We start from the raw sequence: 16058 nt of genomic DNA, 5'->3' as shown, positions 1-16058 counted from the left end.
GAACTGAATGAAGTTGCAATGATAAAGACTTCACAAACTTGTAAAGAAAATGCAAACAGAAGCTGTTTCTTCACTAAACCTGTTTACTCATGAACACTCTGCGAATACAAATGGCAGTTACAGGGCCCAGATTGAGAGCACTGCAGCAAGACTACTCCAATAAATTAATATCCTAGGCTATCCTTAATAAGATTTTAATAGCATGGCTTCTCATGGGTCTAACTGATTTGATGTTTGACTACCCCCCCAACCCAGATCAATACTGCAATTAATCCTGTGCAGTTCATTAACTGAATAGTTTCATCTCTGACGCTTCCAAGTGCACTTTATGGGAGATCTGTAGGAGAAGAGTTGTTACTGCCAGAAAATCTACACCGTTTTCTTCAGCACGACAGCATGGTCTTCAGCCGTCTCAACGGGACAGCCAGTGAGTTTGCGATGAGTTACACTAAACCACAAAGGATCAAGAACAGTGAAGCAGAAACATTCCCAAAATCAAAATGGTTACAGCACAGCATGAGCCCACGGGGCCAGTGTGTTTCCCCGAACTCTCTAAAGCAGTAATTCACCATGTGTTAGTTCCCCACCTCTTTCTCACAGAGCAGCAGATTCTCCTTTCTCTTGTAATAATCCCATTCCCTTTTGAAAGCCTCAATTGAACCTGACTCCACCACACTCCAGATGCTGACCTTTGCCGCATGAAAACATTTTTTCTTTCTCCTGTTGCCGATGCTTCTGTTGCCTATTACCTTAAATCTGTGCCCTCGCGTGCACAATCTTTGCAACAGGGGGAGTAGTTTTTATCCGATTTATTCTGTCTAGACCTCTCATGGTTTTGAATATCTCTTTCAACCTGCTTTTCTCAAAAAGTAAACAGTTCCTAAAACTCACAGCTATTGACATCACTTAAGTTTCTCATCCCTGGAACTACTGTCATGAATCTTTTCTGTACACTCTCTACAGGCTTCACTCTCTTCTTTCTCAATGTAGTGCCCAGAAATGGGCACAACACTCTATTTTTGGCTAAACTAATGTTCCATTTAAGTTTAACATATCGTCCTTGCTTTTTGAAGTCATTGCCTCCATTGAAAAAACACTCTGATACTGAATGCATTATTAACCACTCTCTCAACTTGGTACATAAAACAACACTTTTCACTGTATCTCAATACATGTGACAAGAATAGATCAATCAATCAATTACAGCTCTAAGTCCCTCCCTCCAGCACCCCCTTTAGAATTGCATGCTTTACTATGTGTTGTATTTTCCTACTGAAATAACTCCATGGAGGCCAGAATCTCGTCCTCGAGTCACCCTTTATTTCTTTGCGCATAATACATGACACTGACGCAGATAGCTCAGAGCCAGTTCTGAGAGTGAACAGATCCCCTGGCACTGCTGTTTATATCTGTCAGCCAGGGATCCCTGATTGAACCAGGTTAACAGCCCTAATTAGGGAGCTCATATTCACTGAAACTCACCCTGCTGACCTCGTTCCAAGCACTATACTGCCAAAACCGCCTTCTGGGCCAGAAAACCTCAAAGGTACCACCACCTTCTGAGAGAAGAAATTCCTCCTCATTTCAGTCCTAAATGATGAGCCACTCATTTCTGAGATTCTGTCATCTTGTCCTAGCTCTCACCAGGCTGGCAAAACATTCTCCTTGCATCTACCCTGTTCAGCCCTAATAACAATTATGCAGATTCAAATGAGATCACTACTCATTCTTCTAAAACCCAGAGAACTGATTAAAAAATGTGATGTTGAGTTAGAGGGTTGGTCAGGATCTCACTGGAGGGCAAGGTGGGCTGAAAGGACCTATTCCTACTCCGACTTGTCTTTTTTAAAAAATGTTATGTGGTGTCCTCAAGTAGCCACAAACACAGAAGAGTGCAGGACAGCACAACATTATCACTACCATCAAGTTGGCATCTCAAGAGAGTCTATATACTCAGGAAAGGATGGTGAACAGGAGAATTAATGGTAGAAGCATGATGGCACCCAGGTCAAGCTGGTATCTTTAGTAACTGGTGTTTTGGAGCATTATCTTAGTAGCAGAGTCTATACCCCACCATGGGCTAGCACTTCCTGGGCAGGCAGAGAGTAAATTGGGACACAAATGTACTGAAAGAGACATACTGAGAGCTGAGAGCACTACTTCAGTTTCACAATGCAACCAAAGCTAAAGATATTTCTTGCCTCCAACTAGCTGATGAGTGGAACAGGACATAACTTGATGTAGTGACAATATTGTTAAGTGGCTTGGGAATGTCCAGCTCTGTCGTTTGTGCAGTCAGGCAGTGCTTCAGGGCCACAATGCTTGTTTACTGATTAAATGAACTCTGAGTGCAGTACCAGAGGACCTTCAAGCTATCAATACCTGCAGCCATGTCAAATCAACCGTGAAGGACTGTGTGCTCCCAGTTCTTAAGCAGTCTCTTTCATCATATTTGTCAACCAGCCTGTATCTGGAGCTGCAAGCAGCGTAGCATCTGTTCCTACTATTTTTTTTAAAAATCACAAGATTTGTGCTCCCATTAAGAATCAATATTTCCGAAGACTATTAGAAAGGGCAGCACAGTGGTTCAGTGGTTAGCACTGCTGCCCAGAGCGCTACGGACCTGGATTTGATTCCATGCTTGGGGGGGCCGCGCAAACTCCACACGGACGATCTCCCCGTGTCTGCGTGGGTTTCTTCCAGGTTCTCCGGTTTCCTCCTGCGGTGCAAAGATGTGCAGGCTTGGTGGATCAGCCGTGGGAAATTGTCCATAGCGTCCAAAGATGGGTGGATTAGCCATGAGATATTGGTGGGGGGGGGGTGGTCTGGGTGGGATGCTCTTTGGAGGGTCAGAGTCAAGGTTACAGGGATTGGGGAGGGTTGGTGTGGACACAATGGGCCAAATGGCCTGCTTCCACACTGTAGGGATTCCATAATTCTACTCAAAAATTGACATTGAGAGTTAATTATCTATTACTGCCGCATCATATATTTCATCTTCTTCCCACTGCTGCCCTTGGCCATCTACCCTTACAGAAGATGGCACTGGGTTATAGACGCTGCTGGTAGCCACTCGAGTGGGCACTCTTCTGCACACACGCAGGTACATTGGGTGATGCCCACAGGCTTTTGGCAAGTTAGGCACCCATCTGTGCTCGCCCACCAGCCAAACAAGCTTATTTTCCTACCGAAACCACAGAATCATCATCAGCAGCCAGGGAGCTGTATTTGCACTGTGAATGGCACACAGAGAATAGAACATGTTTTTGACTTTGTGACACACCGGGGATTAGCCTACCTTCCACCCCCACGACCTGGGGCCATGCCTGAATTCTCCTCTGGATCCACCCCACCCCCCCCAGAGGCCAATTTGTTGACCTGTGCAAATCACTGCAGCTTCAGTCTTTATTGTCACCAGGTCTATTTACACATGGGTTTTCATGGGAGTGTTTGCACTGTTGCTGCAGGAAGTGGTGGTTTAGGATGTTTGGACTGTACTTGTTGAAATGTGAGACCAGGTTGTTTGCATTGCGTTGCTAGAACTGAGTGAGTGTGTTCAAATCTCTTGGAAAAGGACTGATGCGACTCCCTGAATAAAGATAAAGGCTTTTAGGCTAAATTTAGCATCTGATAAAATATGTTTCAGCACACGATCGTAGTAGTTTTGTCCTCTTAAGTGTGAGCCTATTCCCAGCATTATGCACGAAAAAGCCTGCACAAAGCTTGTTTTTCCCTGTCGGAAGAAGCTGTTATAGCAGAATAAAGATAGCCAGTCTGACCGAGCTCCTTGTCACCCAGTCTGCATCGATTCTGAACATTAACTTATCGATAGATAGTTAGGAGTCATGCTCTTACATAAAAATTGCAGTTTCAGGCTCTTAAGGAAGGTTGGACTGAGCAGCATCTACATTGACTGTACATTAAGCCAGGGTCTTTGGGCAGAAAGTGAAAATAATCGCTTTGTCGCCTTTCACGATTTCAGCAGATCCCAAGCGCAGCCAATCAAGTACCTTCGGTCGGGCTTGTCACTGTAATAATGAGTAACACTGTCACACACAACTTGCACAGCAAGCCCCCAATACTGCAATGTGATAATGATTGCATAATCCTGTTTTAATTGTTCTGCTTGAGGGATAAGTATTGGCCAGAACAGAACTCCCCTGCTCTTCTTCAAATTAGCACTGTGGATTTGGCATGCTTGCTTTCCTCAGTCAGAACATTGAGTATAGGAGTTGGGACACCATGCTGAAGTTGTATAGGATGCTGGTGAGGCCACTTTTGGAGGACCACGTACAGTTCTGGTCACCGTCGTACAGGAAGGATATTATTAAATCGGTGAGGGTGAAGAAAAGATGTACAAGGATGTTATCAGGACTGGAGGATTTGACTTGGAAGGAGAGGTTGGATAGACTGGGACTTTTTCCCACTTGGGTGGAGGAGGTTGAGGGATGATCTTACAGGAGGTACATAAAACGATGCTGGACATAAATAAAGTGAACCGGTCTGCTGACCTAATCTACCTAAAAGGAGGGTAATAAGCCAACTCATCTTCATTACATCACTGGTGTATGAAGTTGCCAGCTCTGGTTAGGCATATTTCTGGGTGTTTTATCATGTGTCCAAGCAGCCTCCCTACTCCAACAGTTCATAGAATCATAGAATCCCTACAGTGCCCATTGAGTGCACTCCAATCCTCTGAACAGCATCCACCCAGACCCAGTCCCCTACCTTATCCCTGCAATCCTGCATTCCCCATGGCTAATCCACCTAACCTACACATCATTGGACGGGCAACTTAGCGTGACCAATCCACCTAACCTGCACACCTTTGGACTGTGGGAGGAAACCGGAGTACCCGGTGGACACACACACATACACGAGGAGAACTTACAAACCACACTGACAGTCACCTATAGCTGGAAGGGAATCCGAGACCCTTGTACTGTGAAGCAACAATGCTACCCACTGAGTCACCATGTCGCCCTCTCCTCTAAATCCAATCAAGTTGGTAAAAACAAAAGAAAGCTCTCTTTTAATTTTACTTGTGGATTTGCTCACTGCAGCCTCCAGGAGATTATAACGTGTATAAATCCAGCAAACTCCAGGACAACCCTGAAGAGTTGGCAAGCTGCTCATGTTAGCTAAGCCCTGGGAAACAGCTCTTCTGCAGCAAAGCAGCTGACGGGAAATGGGTTGCGGATTCTTCATTCTCCCCAAAGCTGTTGGTGTGCAAAGAGTTAATTTTTCACAGCAGTTCGGAAATCCATGTGTTTATTACCCCAGCTGCAGCGTTACTCATAAACATCACTTGTTTCCAAAGAAGATGTGTTCTGTGCAGCCACTTTGTGCCCGGCAGCTCTGAGTCGATTCAGGAGTTGTCCACATCTCTGCTGCCTGAGCATGTCACACACATCACTGAGTTTCGAATTAAAATACACCAGACTCAATCTCAGCACCCCACCCCCGCCAGTACTAACATAAACCCCTGCGGTGAATCTGACAAAAGTGTAGCCAACTGTTACACAAATTCACACATAATCCCCTGGCATTGCCCTGAGGCTGAACATTAGTTATTATGGGAACAACTGCTGAGTGGGAGTTATTGCCCACGTTCGCCATTTTGTGACTTTGCCAGTTGTTTAACCGAGAAAATGAGAGAACAAAGAATGTGCAACACAAAAATTACAATACTGCCAACAAGAAGTCAAAGCCTTTCCACGCTGCATTCATCAGGGTCGGCACGCAAGAAACCAAACTTATTTGGGAACAAACGATGTATACAGCATAAGAGGAGGGAGCTGAGTGGATGGACTATCGCTGACCTAATCAACTAAACAGCACCCTCCTCCTTTACTGCATAAATTGTTGTTCCCTTCCTAAGTTTGGTTTCTTGTGTCCTGGTCCTGATGGATGGAAAATGAAAAAAAAACTTGTCGACACCTTATCTCTTTGTAGCAATGTTTAAGCTCAGTATTTCAAAGGGATTATTTAATTAGTTCACTACTTCCAGAATAGACAGTGATTGCAGTGTCCTTTCATTATGGTCAAAAGTGAGGTGACACCAGGCTTATCTGAAATCTCAAACTTTCGGAGTGCTGCTCCTTCGTCAGGCTTTGTGTGACTTCTGACCTTAAGAACTCCAGTCCAACACCAACACCTCCACATCATGGCTTTCATTAAGGTGACAAAGCAAAAGAGTTCTAAAACTTGACAGGATCAAATTGGTATCATCTTACTATGCTATTCGGGTGACATTATAGAGGGCCTATAGAGGTAGATATCAATCATTCTGAGAGAGTTTTTTTTAATTTATTCATGGTACGAGGGTGTTGCTGGCTAGGCTAGCATTTACTGATCATTCCTAACTTCCCAGAGGGTCAGTTAAAAGTTAACCACATTGCTGTGTGTCAGGAATCATATGTAGGCCAGACCAGGTAAGGATGGCCAATTTCCTTCCCTAAAGGACATTAGTGAAGCAGATGGGTTTTTCCAACAATTGACAATGGTCATCATCAGGCTCTCAAATCTAGATTTTTATTTAATTCAAATTATACCATCTGGCATGGCAAGATTCGAACTCAGGTCTCCAAAACATTACCTGGATCGCTGGATTAACAGTCCACTAGCCGTCGCCTCCCCTATTGGTAGGGTCTTGTATCTTTTCTGGTAAAAGTCAGGCACTGATGGAGGAACCCATCAAAACCTTACACCTTAAAGCATACTTCACATTATTTGAGGGCCCAGAGCCTGTGGGTTTAATATTTATCAGTGATTAAGAGTCTCTATAGTGTTTAAAAAATTTTTAAAATGAGATTTGCTCTTTGTGCTTCTGGAATTTTTTTTGCAGGGTGACTTTACACCTTGCAAACAAACAGGCTTTCAAAATAAACAGCAAATAGCATTTTGAGCGGAACGGTCTCATGGTATATTTAGAAGATGCCTCATTGGCCAACTTTCCCTAAATAAATTTATTTTAGTTACCAACAAGAAAATCAGACTTACCTCTTGAGAGAGGAAAGGTATAATTTGTGCACAAATTGTGCTCAGTCTCTTCACAATTTCTGCCTGCAACAACAAAAGAGGAAATATTGTAATGTTTGGCATTGCTGCAGATTAATTATACAACGATCTTATGCCATCAACATTAATGACAGGATCAGTCTCCACCCTGTGAACCTAACTATCATCATCATCACAGCCAGGCAGCATCAGAGGAGCAGGAAAGCTGACGTTTTGGGTTGGGATATTTCTTTTCTGAAGAGGGTCCTGACCCAAAACGTCAGCTTTCCTGCTCCTCTCATGTTGCTTGGTCTGCTGTGTTCATCCAGCTCCACATTTATTATCTCGGGCTCCAGCATCAGCAGTTCTTACTATCTCTCATCATCATGACCTCGTCTTTCTTAGTGCCCCAACTTACAGTCATAGAGTTGTACAGAGTGGAAACAGGCCCTTCAAGCCAATTCAACCATGCTGACTAGATATCCTTAATTAATCCAGTCCCACTTGCCAACATTTGGCCTATATCCCTTTAAATCCTTCCTACATGTACACAAGCAAATGCTTTTTAAATGTTGTAACTGTACCAGCCTCCACCACTTCCTCTGGCAACTCATTCCATACACCCTCTGCATGAAAACGTTGCCCCTTAGGCCCCTTTTATATCTTTCCCCTCTCACCTTAAACCCATGCCCTCTAGTTTTGGATTCCCCCATTCTGGGGAGAAGACCTTGTCTTTTCACCCTATCCATGCCCCCCATGATTTCATAAACCTCCATAAGGTCACCCCTCAGCCTCTGGCGCTCCGGGGAAAATAGCCCCAGCCTATTCAGCCTCTCTTGGTAGCTCAAATGTATTAGTAAAAGGGAGGAACAGTACAAGCTCAGAATTAGCCAGACTATGAAACACAGCCTATTTATATGTATTAATGCGATTAAGCTATTTCATAGAATCTAAACATTTACATTATTTTAAATCACTGTTTTGTCCCCAGCTGAAGCATTGTTCTCACATCTAGACACCACAATTTTGCACATTCTTAGAGAATGTGCAGAGATTTCCTACAATGGTGTTGGGGATGATGAATTTCCATCAGGTGGAAGTGTTAATAGAAGCTGCAATAGTGTTTCCTAGAGCAGAGAGGTTTATGAGAGATTTAAAAGTTGGTAGGGTTTAGATAGCGGAGAATTGGATAGGGAGAAACAATTTCCACTAGCAGCAGGGTCAGTAAGCAGAAGATACAGGCTGAAAATCACTGGCACAAGAAGAGGAGCACAATTTTCTTATTGCAACAAACTGCTGTTATGTGAAATTCCCTGCCTGAAAATATGACAGAGTTAGAGTTAATAGAAAATCAGCTGGCACACTGCGTTCAGTTCTGGGCAGCACACTTTAGGATAGATGTGAAGATATCAGTAATAGAGCAGGAAAAAAATTACAAAGATAGCTCCTGGAATGAGAAACTTCATTGCATTGATAAATTGGAGAAGTTGAAGGGAAAGATGAGAGGAGATTTGATAGAGGTGTTTTAAAGTCATGAGGGTCCTGAACCAAGGAGATAGAGAGAGAAACTGTTCTCACAGTTGGAAAGATCAAGAAACAAGAGGACACAGATTTAAAGGTATGGCAACATCTGTGTAGAGGCATCACAGTCAACGTTTCAGGTCCGGTGACCCTTCCCCTGAACTGGACCTGTAAGTCTGATTTTTTTCTTCACAGATGCTGCCAGACCTGCTGAGCGTTTCCAGCAACTTCTGATTTTGCTTCTGATTTCCCGTATCTGCAGTTATTTCAGTTTTTACACAGATTTAAAGGTAATTGTTAAGAGAAACTACAGAGACTAAAGGAAAGCCTTTTCTACGCATTGGGTTCTTAGAATGGAGAATGCACTGCTTGAGAGGGTGCTGGGGGTAAGTTCAGCTGGGGCAGTTAAGGGGAAATTGGAACATTATCTAAAGCAGAAGAACATTTAAGTTTCTGTGGATGAGGCTAAATAGTCTCTTTCTGCACTGTAACTGTCCTCTGATTCTGTGAACTAAAAGGGAATTGAGAAAATATTGACAAGACAGAAAAAGGTATGAGTCACATTCTCAAGATGAGTTGCTAAACCAATCTGTACACTTGCTGCCAAACCAGCCAACCAAATATCACGATAGTGGGCTCCGAACTAACAACGTGTCATAGCAACATATTCTCTCCTATACGGCAACCTGATTTGACATTACTGGACCAATGATAAAGCAGGGTATTTTGATAGTCATACAGCTGCTTAACCTTGTTTAAACTGGAGGCTTTTCCCCATTGACTAACAGCAAGAGAGCATTACAAACATCCGAACAATGATCAAAACTTCTGGTTCATTTAGACTGTCCTACAGAATTGCAAGACCTTGTGTTGCACAACACAGACTTCCCCATCCAAAACCATACCATCTTCTGGGAGAGGCACAAAACTAGATTTTCAAAGACATCCAACTTGGCAATCGAAACAGCTCCAGGGGATCAGTCTGGCCCTGAATTTATTGAAGTGCTCTCCTTTACTAAGGGATGAATCCAGCCTGATCAGAAACAGTCACAGCTCTGCTTTGGGAATCACACAGACCCAGAGATAAGGCTTTTATTACAGAATACTGCATGTAGCATGGTGTTGGAGGGTTTTTCATGACGGTGAGTAAACAGAGTGCAAGTTTGTGAACGCCGCCTCTGTATTCAGCTGCGCAATGGGTGGAAAGCTGATCGTACTTGCCAAGCATTGCAACACAATAATCTAATGTGTAAATGCTAGCATGGATCACTTGGGCCAAACAGCCTGTTTTTGCCACTGGAAACACTATGTTCTGAACCGAACCAGAAATTCAAGTGCCGGTTTTGTTGGACGGTTTCTCTCTCTGCAGGCTAGTGCCAGAAAACTTGCTATCATTCCCAAATCTGCCCCATTACCTTTGTTCCACGTCCCCTTGGTGCCCAACTTGTCCAATTGTTCCATTCACCACTGCCTGACATCCTGAGATTCCTGGCACTGGCATTGGCACCACCTTGAAAAGCTCCTAGTACACTGGGTCAAGCACTGTCAGTTCACAGCCACCCTGCACAGTTAGTGACCTTTGCCCTGGATGTGGTAGGTCAGAGGGAAAATCGGTAAGAGTCTTTGCAGACTGAGGCCCATGGGTCACGTCGGTGGGTTGGTGCAGAGGAAGGCTGTTCTCTTCTGCCAGGGCTGGCAGAGGCAGCCACGACACAAAACCCTGTCAATCTGGCCCAAGGTCGGGTGGGATGCTCTTCAGAGCGTCAGTGCTGACTCATTGGGCCAAACGGCCTCTTTCCGCAATGTAGGGATTTGCAGAAGTGAGCGGACTGGAGAGGTGCCATGATGCAGTGAGGCTGGTAAATGCGTGACGCCAAGGTCAGCGGGCATGCAGTGTGCACAGTCACTGCCCATGGAGCATGCCAGGAGATACTAGTGACTGGTGCCCAAGATAGAGCCCTGGAGGAGCAAGCTCTGTGCTGGAAGCACCAGCGTTCCCGTGCTGACTTTTATGTCAGGAATTCTCAATGCCTAGTTTTACCCGTCGCATGGGAAACTGTACAGCAATGGCGCGATATTAATTAATAATGAGTCATGATCCATGTAAACAGGGCATTCCCTACACACGAGTGAGAATTCTGTCTCACTGCTTGATACTGGCAAACAGGAGTATTTGCTCTCTGCATTGAGAAGGTCCTTGCTGGACATCTCAGCCAATTTTGCCATGGCCTGCATCATTTAGGGGCTGAGAAGATGCCAACCTGTGTATTATGAGCGGGAACTATGCTAATAGATCTGGGTCATCAAAAGGGAGGAGATTAATGGCCATAAAACAAGAGGCGAGTGTAACACTCTAGGCAGAAAGTCGTTTGCAAGTGACAAGCTGCATGCATTATTAACAAGGCATGCCTCGGGCTGTAACATTCTCCTGAGCTTTGACGCTTGCTCAAGCCTCATTCCTAGATGGCAGCTGAACTGCTCAAGTGTGTCCCTCAGCGTTAATATGCTCTCACTGATTCTCTGTATTAGCATGCGTTTGTATTGAGGTGGAAATTGGAGGGATAAAAAGTTTGGAAAACAAATGTCATTTCTCCAATTCATGATAAAGCTACACTGTAATATCCCAAAGGACAACAAGTAGTCAATAATAGGTGCGGGTACATCAATGCATTTCAGGCTGTCACACTTCCAATAGCCACAATTAGCCGGTATATTTGATACCGGAGCAAATGGGGAAGTGGTAACTGTTGCTTTGTTCAATCAGCATGAAGCTTTTCCAATTGCCCAATGACCAAAAATGGCATACATGATGACACTGAGCTACAACAACAAGAGTTTGCACTTATTTGGCCTTGAACGTAACAAAAACATTCCCAATGTGCTTCACAAGACCAGTCCTTAAATAGAGTTTTGATGCGGAAAACACATGGACAAATTTCAGGCCAGGTGGTTGATATTTTGAACTAACAGGTCAGGCTTTAAAGTGACATCTCTGTGGGAAGCAGAAGGATGGAGCTGTGTGTATGGATATGGATATGTTTGTGTGGTTCTGTGTGTGGATCTGTGTGTGCGTGAGTGAGCGTGTCGGGGTCTTTGAATGTGGATGTGGGGTTGTGGGGATGTATGGCTGTGTGAGAGTATGTGTGTGTGGTGTGCGTGGGGGGGGCGGTGGGGGAAGGTGGTGTATTTGTGTGTGTGGGATTCCAGAGCTTGCAACTTAAGATACCATGGCCAGAGGTGAGATGAGTCTATTCAGGGACATGGAGAAGGCTAGAATCAGATCAGGTTGTATATCTCCATGCGGGGTGTTGTGGGACTGAAGAATATTACAGAGCTTGGGAGGGGACAGACCACAAAAAGATTTGAAAATGCTTATCCTTCATTTCAAATGTCTACAGATAAGAAAGCTCCATTCTGAACTACAGATGCCAAGGTGCCCATTTTCAGTGACCAGTTTCAATTTCTGGTCTGCCACCAGGCACGTGGAAAAGGTCCACTGAAGAAAATTTGAGGACCGTCTACCAACTGATGCGGCACTCGGTGGAGTTGGTGGAGAGAGAGTAAAACAACAGCAGGACAGGATTGCATTGCGCTAGCACCGATTCCTCTCCTACAGCTCGAATGAGACAATCGGAACAGTGTAGAGGGTTGTGTTTATATCACAAACTCTCTGTCTTGGCAGCTGATCTTATTTGTATGTGCACACTGGGATCACTCACAGAGCTTCTTTATCAATAACAACCCAATGTTTTGTACCACAGTCATTCACATGAGGGCAGGGGAACAGAGATCTCCTGAGAGTAATTAGAGTACAAAGACTGCACTCTGATCACAGCGATCATAAACAGGTGACACCAAGCTCCTGAATAGGTCTGATTCATTTACATGAAGCTCTGGCTTTGCACTGGATGTGCCCAGAGCTAACAAACGAATTACTCTAGTTTATGCTACACTGAGTATCCCAGTTTCTTTTTATTGATATATTTCCAAGCTCTGTTTTTTTTTGCTTGCCGAATGAAAAAAAATCATTAAGTGCACTTCACATTCCATTCCCAGGCTGTTTGATCTATTCATTGAGCATTCCAATTAAATCTAATAACCTTTATCACAGTGGGCATGGATTGGCTGAAGTGGCCTTAAGCATATGCTGGAAACAACAGTGCACACATCAGGCTGATGGGGAAAGTGTACTGCACTGTCAGAGGTTCCATCTTCAAGACAAAACCCTAAATCCAGATCCAGTTTGCTGTCTAAGCTGGGCACCAAAGAGCTTCTCAAAAGCGAGTAAGGGAGATTCCTTCCCCCAACCCCTCCCACACATCCTGGGACAATACCTGCCCCCTGATCAGCATCACACAAAGAAACAAGGTTACCTGGTGTTCAGTGCATTGCTCTTTGTGGGAATTGATGCAATGATTGGGATAAAGAGAAAAGACCACTCAACACTTAGTCCTTAAACTATATCGTTAAAACAGATTGCCCATCATTGCTCAAAGAAAAGAAAAAACAAACTCTGCAGATCTGAAATAAAAATAAAACAGAAGACGCCTCTGAATAACTGCACAGATCTGACAGCATCTGTGGAGACAGCAACAGAGTTAATGTTTTGAGTCTGATGTGACTCTTCCTCAGAATTATTATTCATTTCTAAAGTGGAGTCATAATGGACTTGAAAATGCTAACTCTGTCTCTCTCCTTGATACTGCCAGACCTGTGGAGCTTCTCCAGGGCATTGTGTTTCATATCCATTGCTACTGCTGCTAAGCTTGCTGTGAGCAAATTAGCCACGCTGTTTCCCGCAGTACACTGTACTTTAAAAATACATCCTTGGCTGTAAAGTGCTCTGAGGCATTCTGGGGGTGGTGGTGAGGGAGATTATGAGAGAGGCTCTATTTAAATGTTGTTTTTGCTAGCTTTTCATGATGACAGGACACCGCAAAACACATCACAGCCAGTGGAACACATTTTTGATTTGGTTTGATGCTTTGTTGTCACATGTACCTAAGTACAGTGAAAAGTTTTGTTTTGCCAGCATAACAGGCAGATCATAGCATACAGGTCAGACAGATCATAGGGAGTTTAGGCAAAACGAGGCATACAGCTGCAGAGAGGGTGCACAAACATTAAATTTGAAATTAGAGAAGTCTATGCAGCAGTCTAATGACAGCAGGGAAGGAGCTTTTCTTGAACCTGCTGGAGTGTCCTTGTGATTGTGATGCAGGAAACACTGCAGCAAACTCCAGCACAAGTGCAGAAGCAAAGAACTTTTAACACAGTTACGGACTATTTTTCAGACTTGGCCAATGTTCTGATGAAAGGTGGTTTCCCCCAGTTGGCAGGTCACTGATATCCACCATGCCATCAAGGGTTGCTGAGGCCTGGCCTACACCGGATTTTTTTTTTTCCATTTAAGCCAACTTCCTTCCTTCTCCTGCCAACTTTCTGCTTTCTCCTCAGTCACGGTAACATTCTCATTCATCTCTCTCTGCAATGTGAAGTGCTGGTGCCACTCAAAAACGCCCCCTTTCCACAGGCCCACTCCACACATTTTCCCACAGCCCTAATCTGCAACCTCAGGCCTTATAAGTCGATATAATGAAGCAGATGCCGTGGTAAACTCCATTAGCCACCAGGGCCCAGGCTTTGGTCTAATACATGCTTTGCAAGGCAAGCGGGCTACGAACAGTTCACCATTCAGGAGCGAGAGCCAAAAGTGAGCAAATTACAAACAATAAGTGGATGCAGCAGCAAAAAGAAGGTATACCTCCCACAAACATTTTAACCTTGGCTGGAAGACTGACAGCCTTTCATCAAGTAAGGTAATAAAGAGACCACACAATGTCTCTTGGTAAAGGCCTCATATCAACTTCCGGCTGTTTTGAGGCATCAATGCAATTAGAACTAGCGAGGCTGTTGTCATAGCAATGCAATCTACAGGACATGACATGGCATGCTGCTGCTGTGAGCTAACTGCAGTTCTGCTTTCCCAACTCAGCTAGTTAGCTGCAGGCAGGGAAACTCATGGAAAGCAGGGCAGGGAATAGGTGGTGGGGGAGGGGCTAGGAGGCTGAGTTTAAAATCATAAACATTTCATTAGTGAGTTGCCCAAGAGACCCCCAATGCTTTCCACGATTAAATAAATGATTTCCAAATGTGATGTCAAACAAGCCCGCTCCAAACCCTTGGGCATCTGAGCCAGTAAAACAGGGAGTAAATTAAACTGAAAGCCCCTGCAAAATGAGTGCCACTTGGGACCAACAAGGTCTGATCCTGGAAAAGGTTAAAAATAAAAACACTAAGTGCAGTTGCCCTGTTGGGCTCATGGCCAAGTTTCAGAGCTGGAGTTTCTGATCACCTTTATGGCTAAGTTGCTGTGAACCGGTTCAAAATACTCATGCTGTAAGTTGATGCTTTAAAGTCCAAAATATCCAACCACGGATTGAATCCGTTAGGGATTGACTGGATCTCTTGCTCATCAACCCCAACGCCCCAGCATCCTCACTGAGAGAGTTGGTAGCATTCTTCATAAAAAGGCAGATGCCAATGATCTATTCACAAGAGCCAACTCTCCAGAAGTGGCCTGAAGTTTCCAAAATTGGCTTAGAGTCTCCAGGATTGATTTGGAATCTCCAGGAATTGACGGTCAATCTCCAAGACAATGATGTGTGTGACCTTTCAAAAAAATGACAGGAATATTGAAACACGTTGTCATTTTTGGTCATTTTATTTTAACATTTCTCTTTACTAGATATGAAAATATTGAAAATGTGGGGAACTAAAAGATTGCTGTTTGAAACCAAGCATCACCCAGTTGCGTCTTGGCCTTTGATTGGCTTAGAAGGCAGTGCATCATGGTGATGGATGTGTTGGCTGAACAATGGCTAGGGCATGCTGGGATGGGGGTGCTGTGAGAGTCATGTGATTACAGCATGGTGGCTCAGTGGTTAGCCCTGATGCCTCACAGCACGAAGGATTTGCATTTCATTCCACCCTCGGGCAACTGTCTGTGTGGAGTTTGCATGTTCTCCCCGAGTCTGCGTGAGTTTCCCCCGGGTGCTGCGGTTTCCTAAGGTTAAGTGGATTGGCCATTATTAAATTACCCCATAGTGCGGGAAATGCAGAAATAGGGTGGGGGGGGGGGATGTGTCCTGGTGGAATGCTCTTTAGAAAGCTGCGTGGACTTAAATCAGCCAAATGATCCACACCCACACTGGAGGGATTCTATGATTGAAATGGACACTGCGCTTGCCCAAATCTAGTCCATTGCTTCCCAAGGAATTAGCCATGTCCCATACTGCCTAACACTTGCCAACTCAGTAACATGTAAACACTTTGCCATATTCCAGGAAACAATTTACAGAGCTGTCCTTTCAATAGCTGATTATTGACCGCCTCCCCTCTGTCATATGAACAATCCTCCATTTCATTCATCTATAATCAGACCATCCCTCTCATTCTTTGATCTGTCAAAGCCAACACTGGCAAGAAGGGCTTTACCTGTCCCATTTCTGCAACAGCAGTATTACTGACTGGGATAA

General features: G+C 44.3%; 1 protein-coding gene across 10 annotated transcripts in view; it reads right to left on the bottom strand.

Moving 5' to 3' along the window:
- Window positions 1-16058, bottom strand: part of LOC125465812 (transducin-like enhancer protein 4) — a 213924-nt gene that overhangs the window by 126534 nt on the left and 71332 nt on the right. For all 10 annotated transcript variants that reach the window (XM_048559689.2, XM_048559691.2, XM_048559692.2 and 7 more), the window contains one exon: window positions 7003-7065. In XM_048559689.2, coding sequence (XP_048415646.1) covers window positions 7003-7065 — 63 coding nt within the window. The remainder of the gene's footprint in view (window positions 1-7002; window positions 7066-16058) is intronic.

The sequence above is a fragment of the Stegostoma tigrinum genome, chromosome 30 (genome assembly GCF_030684315.1).
Source record: "Stegostoma tigrinum isolate sSteTig4 chromosome 30, sSteTig4.hap1, whole genome shotgun sequence".
Taxonomy (NCBI): domain Eukaryota; kingdom Metazoa; phylum Chordata; class Chondrichthyes; order Orectolobiformes; family Stegostomatidae; genus Stegostoma; species Stegostoma tigrinum.
Note: the sequence above shows the minus strand (reverse complement) of the source record. Positions and strands in the feature narration are given on the sequence as shown.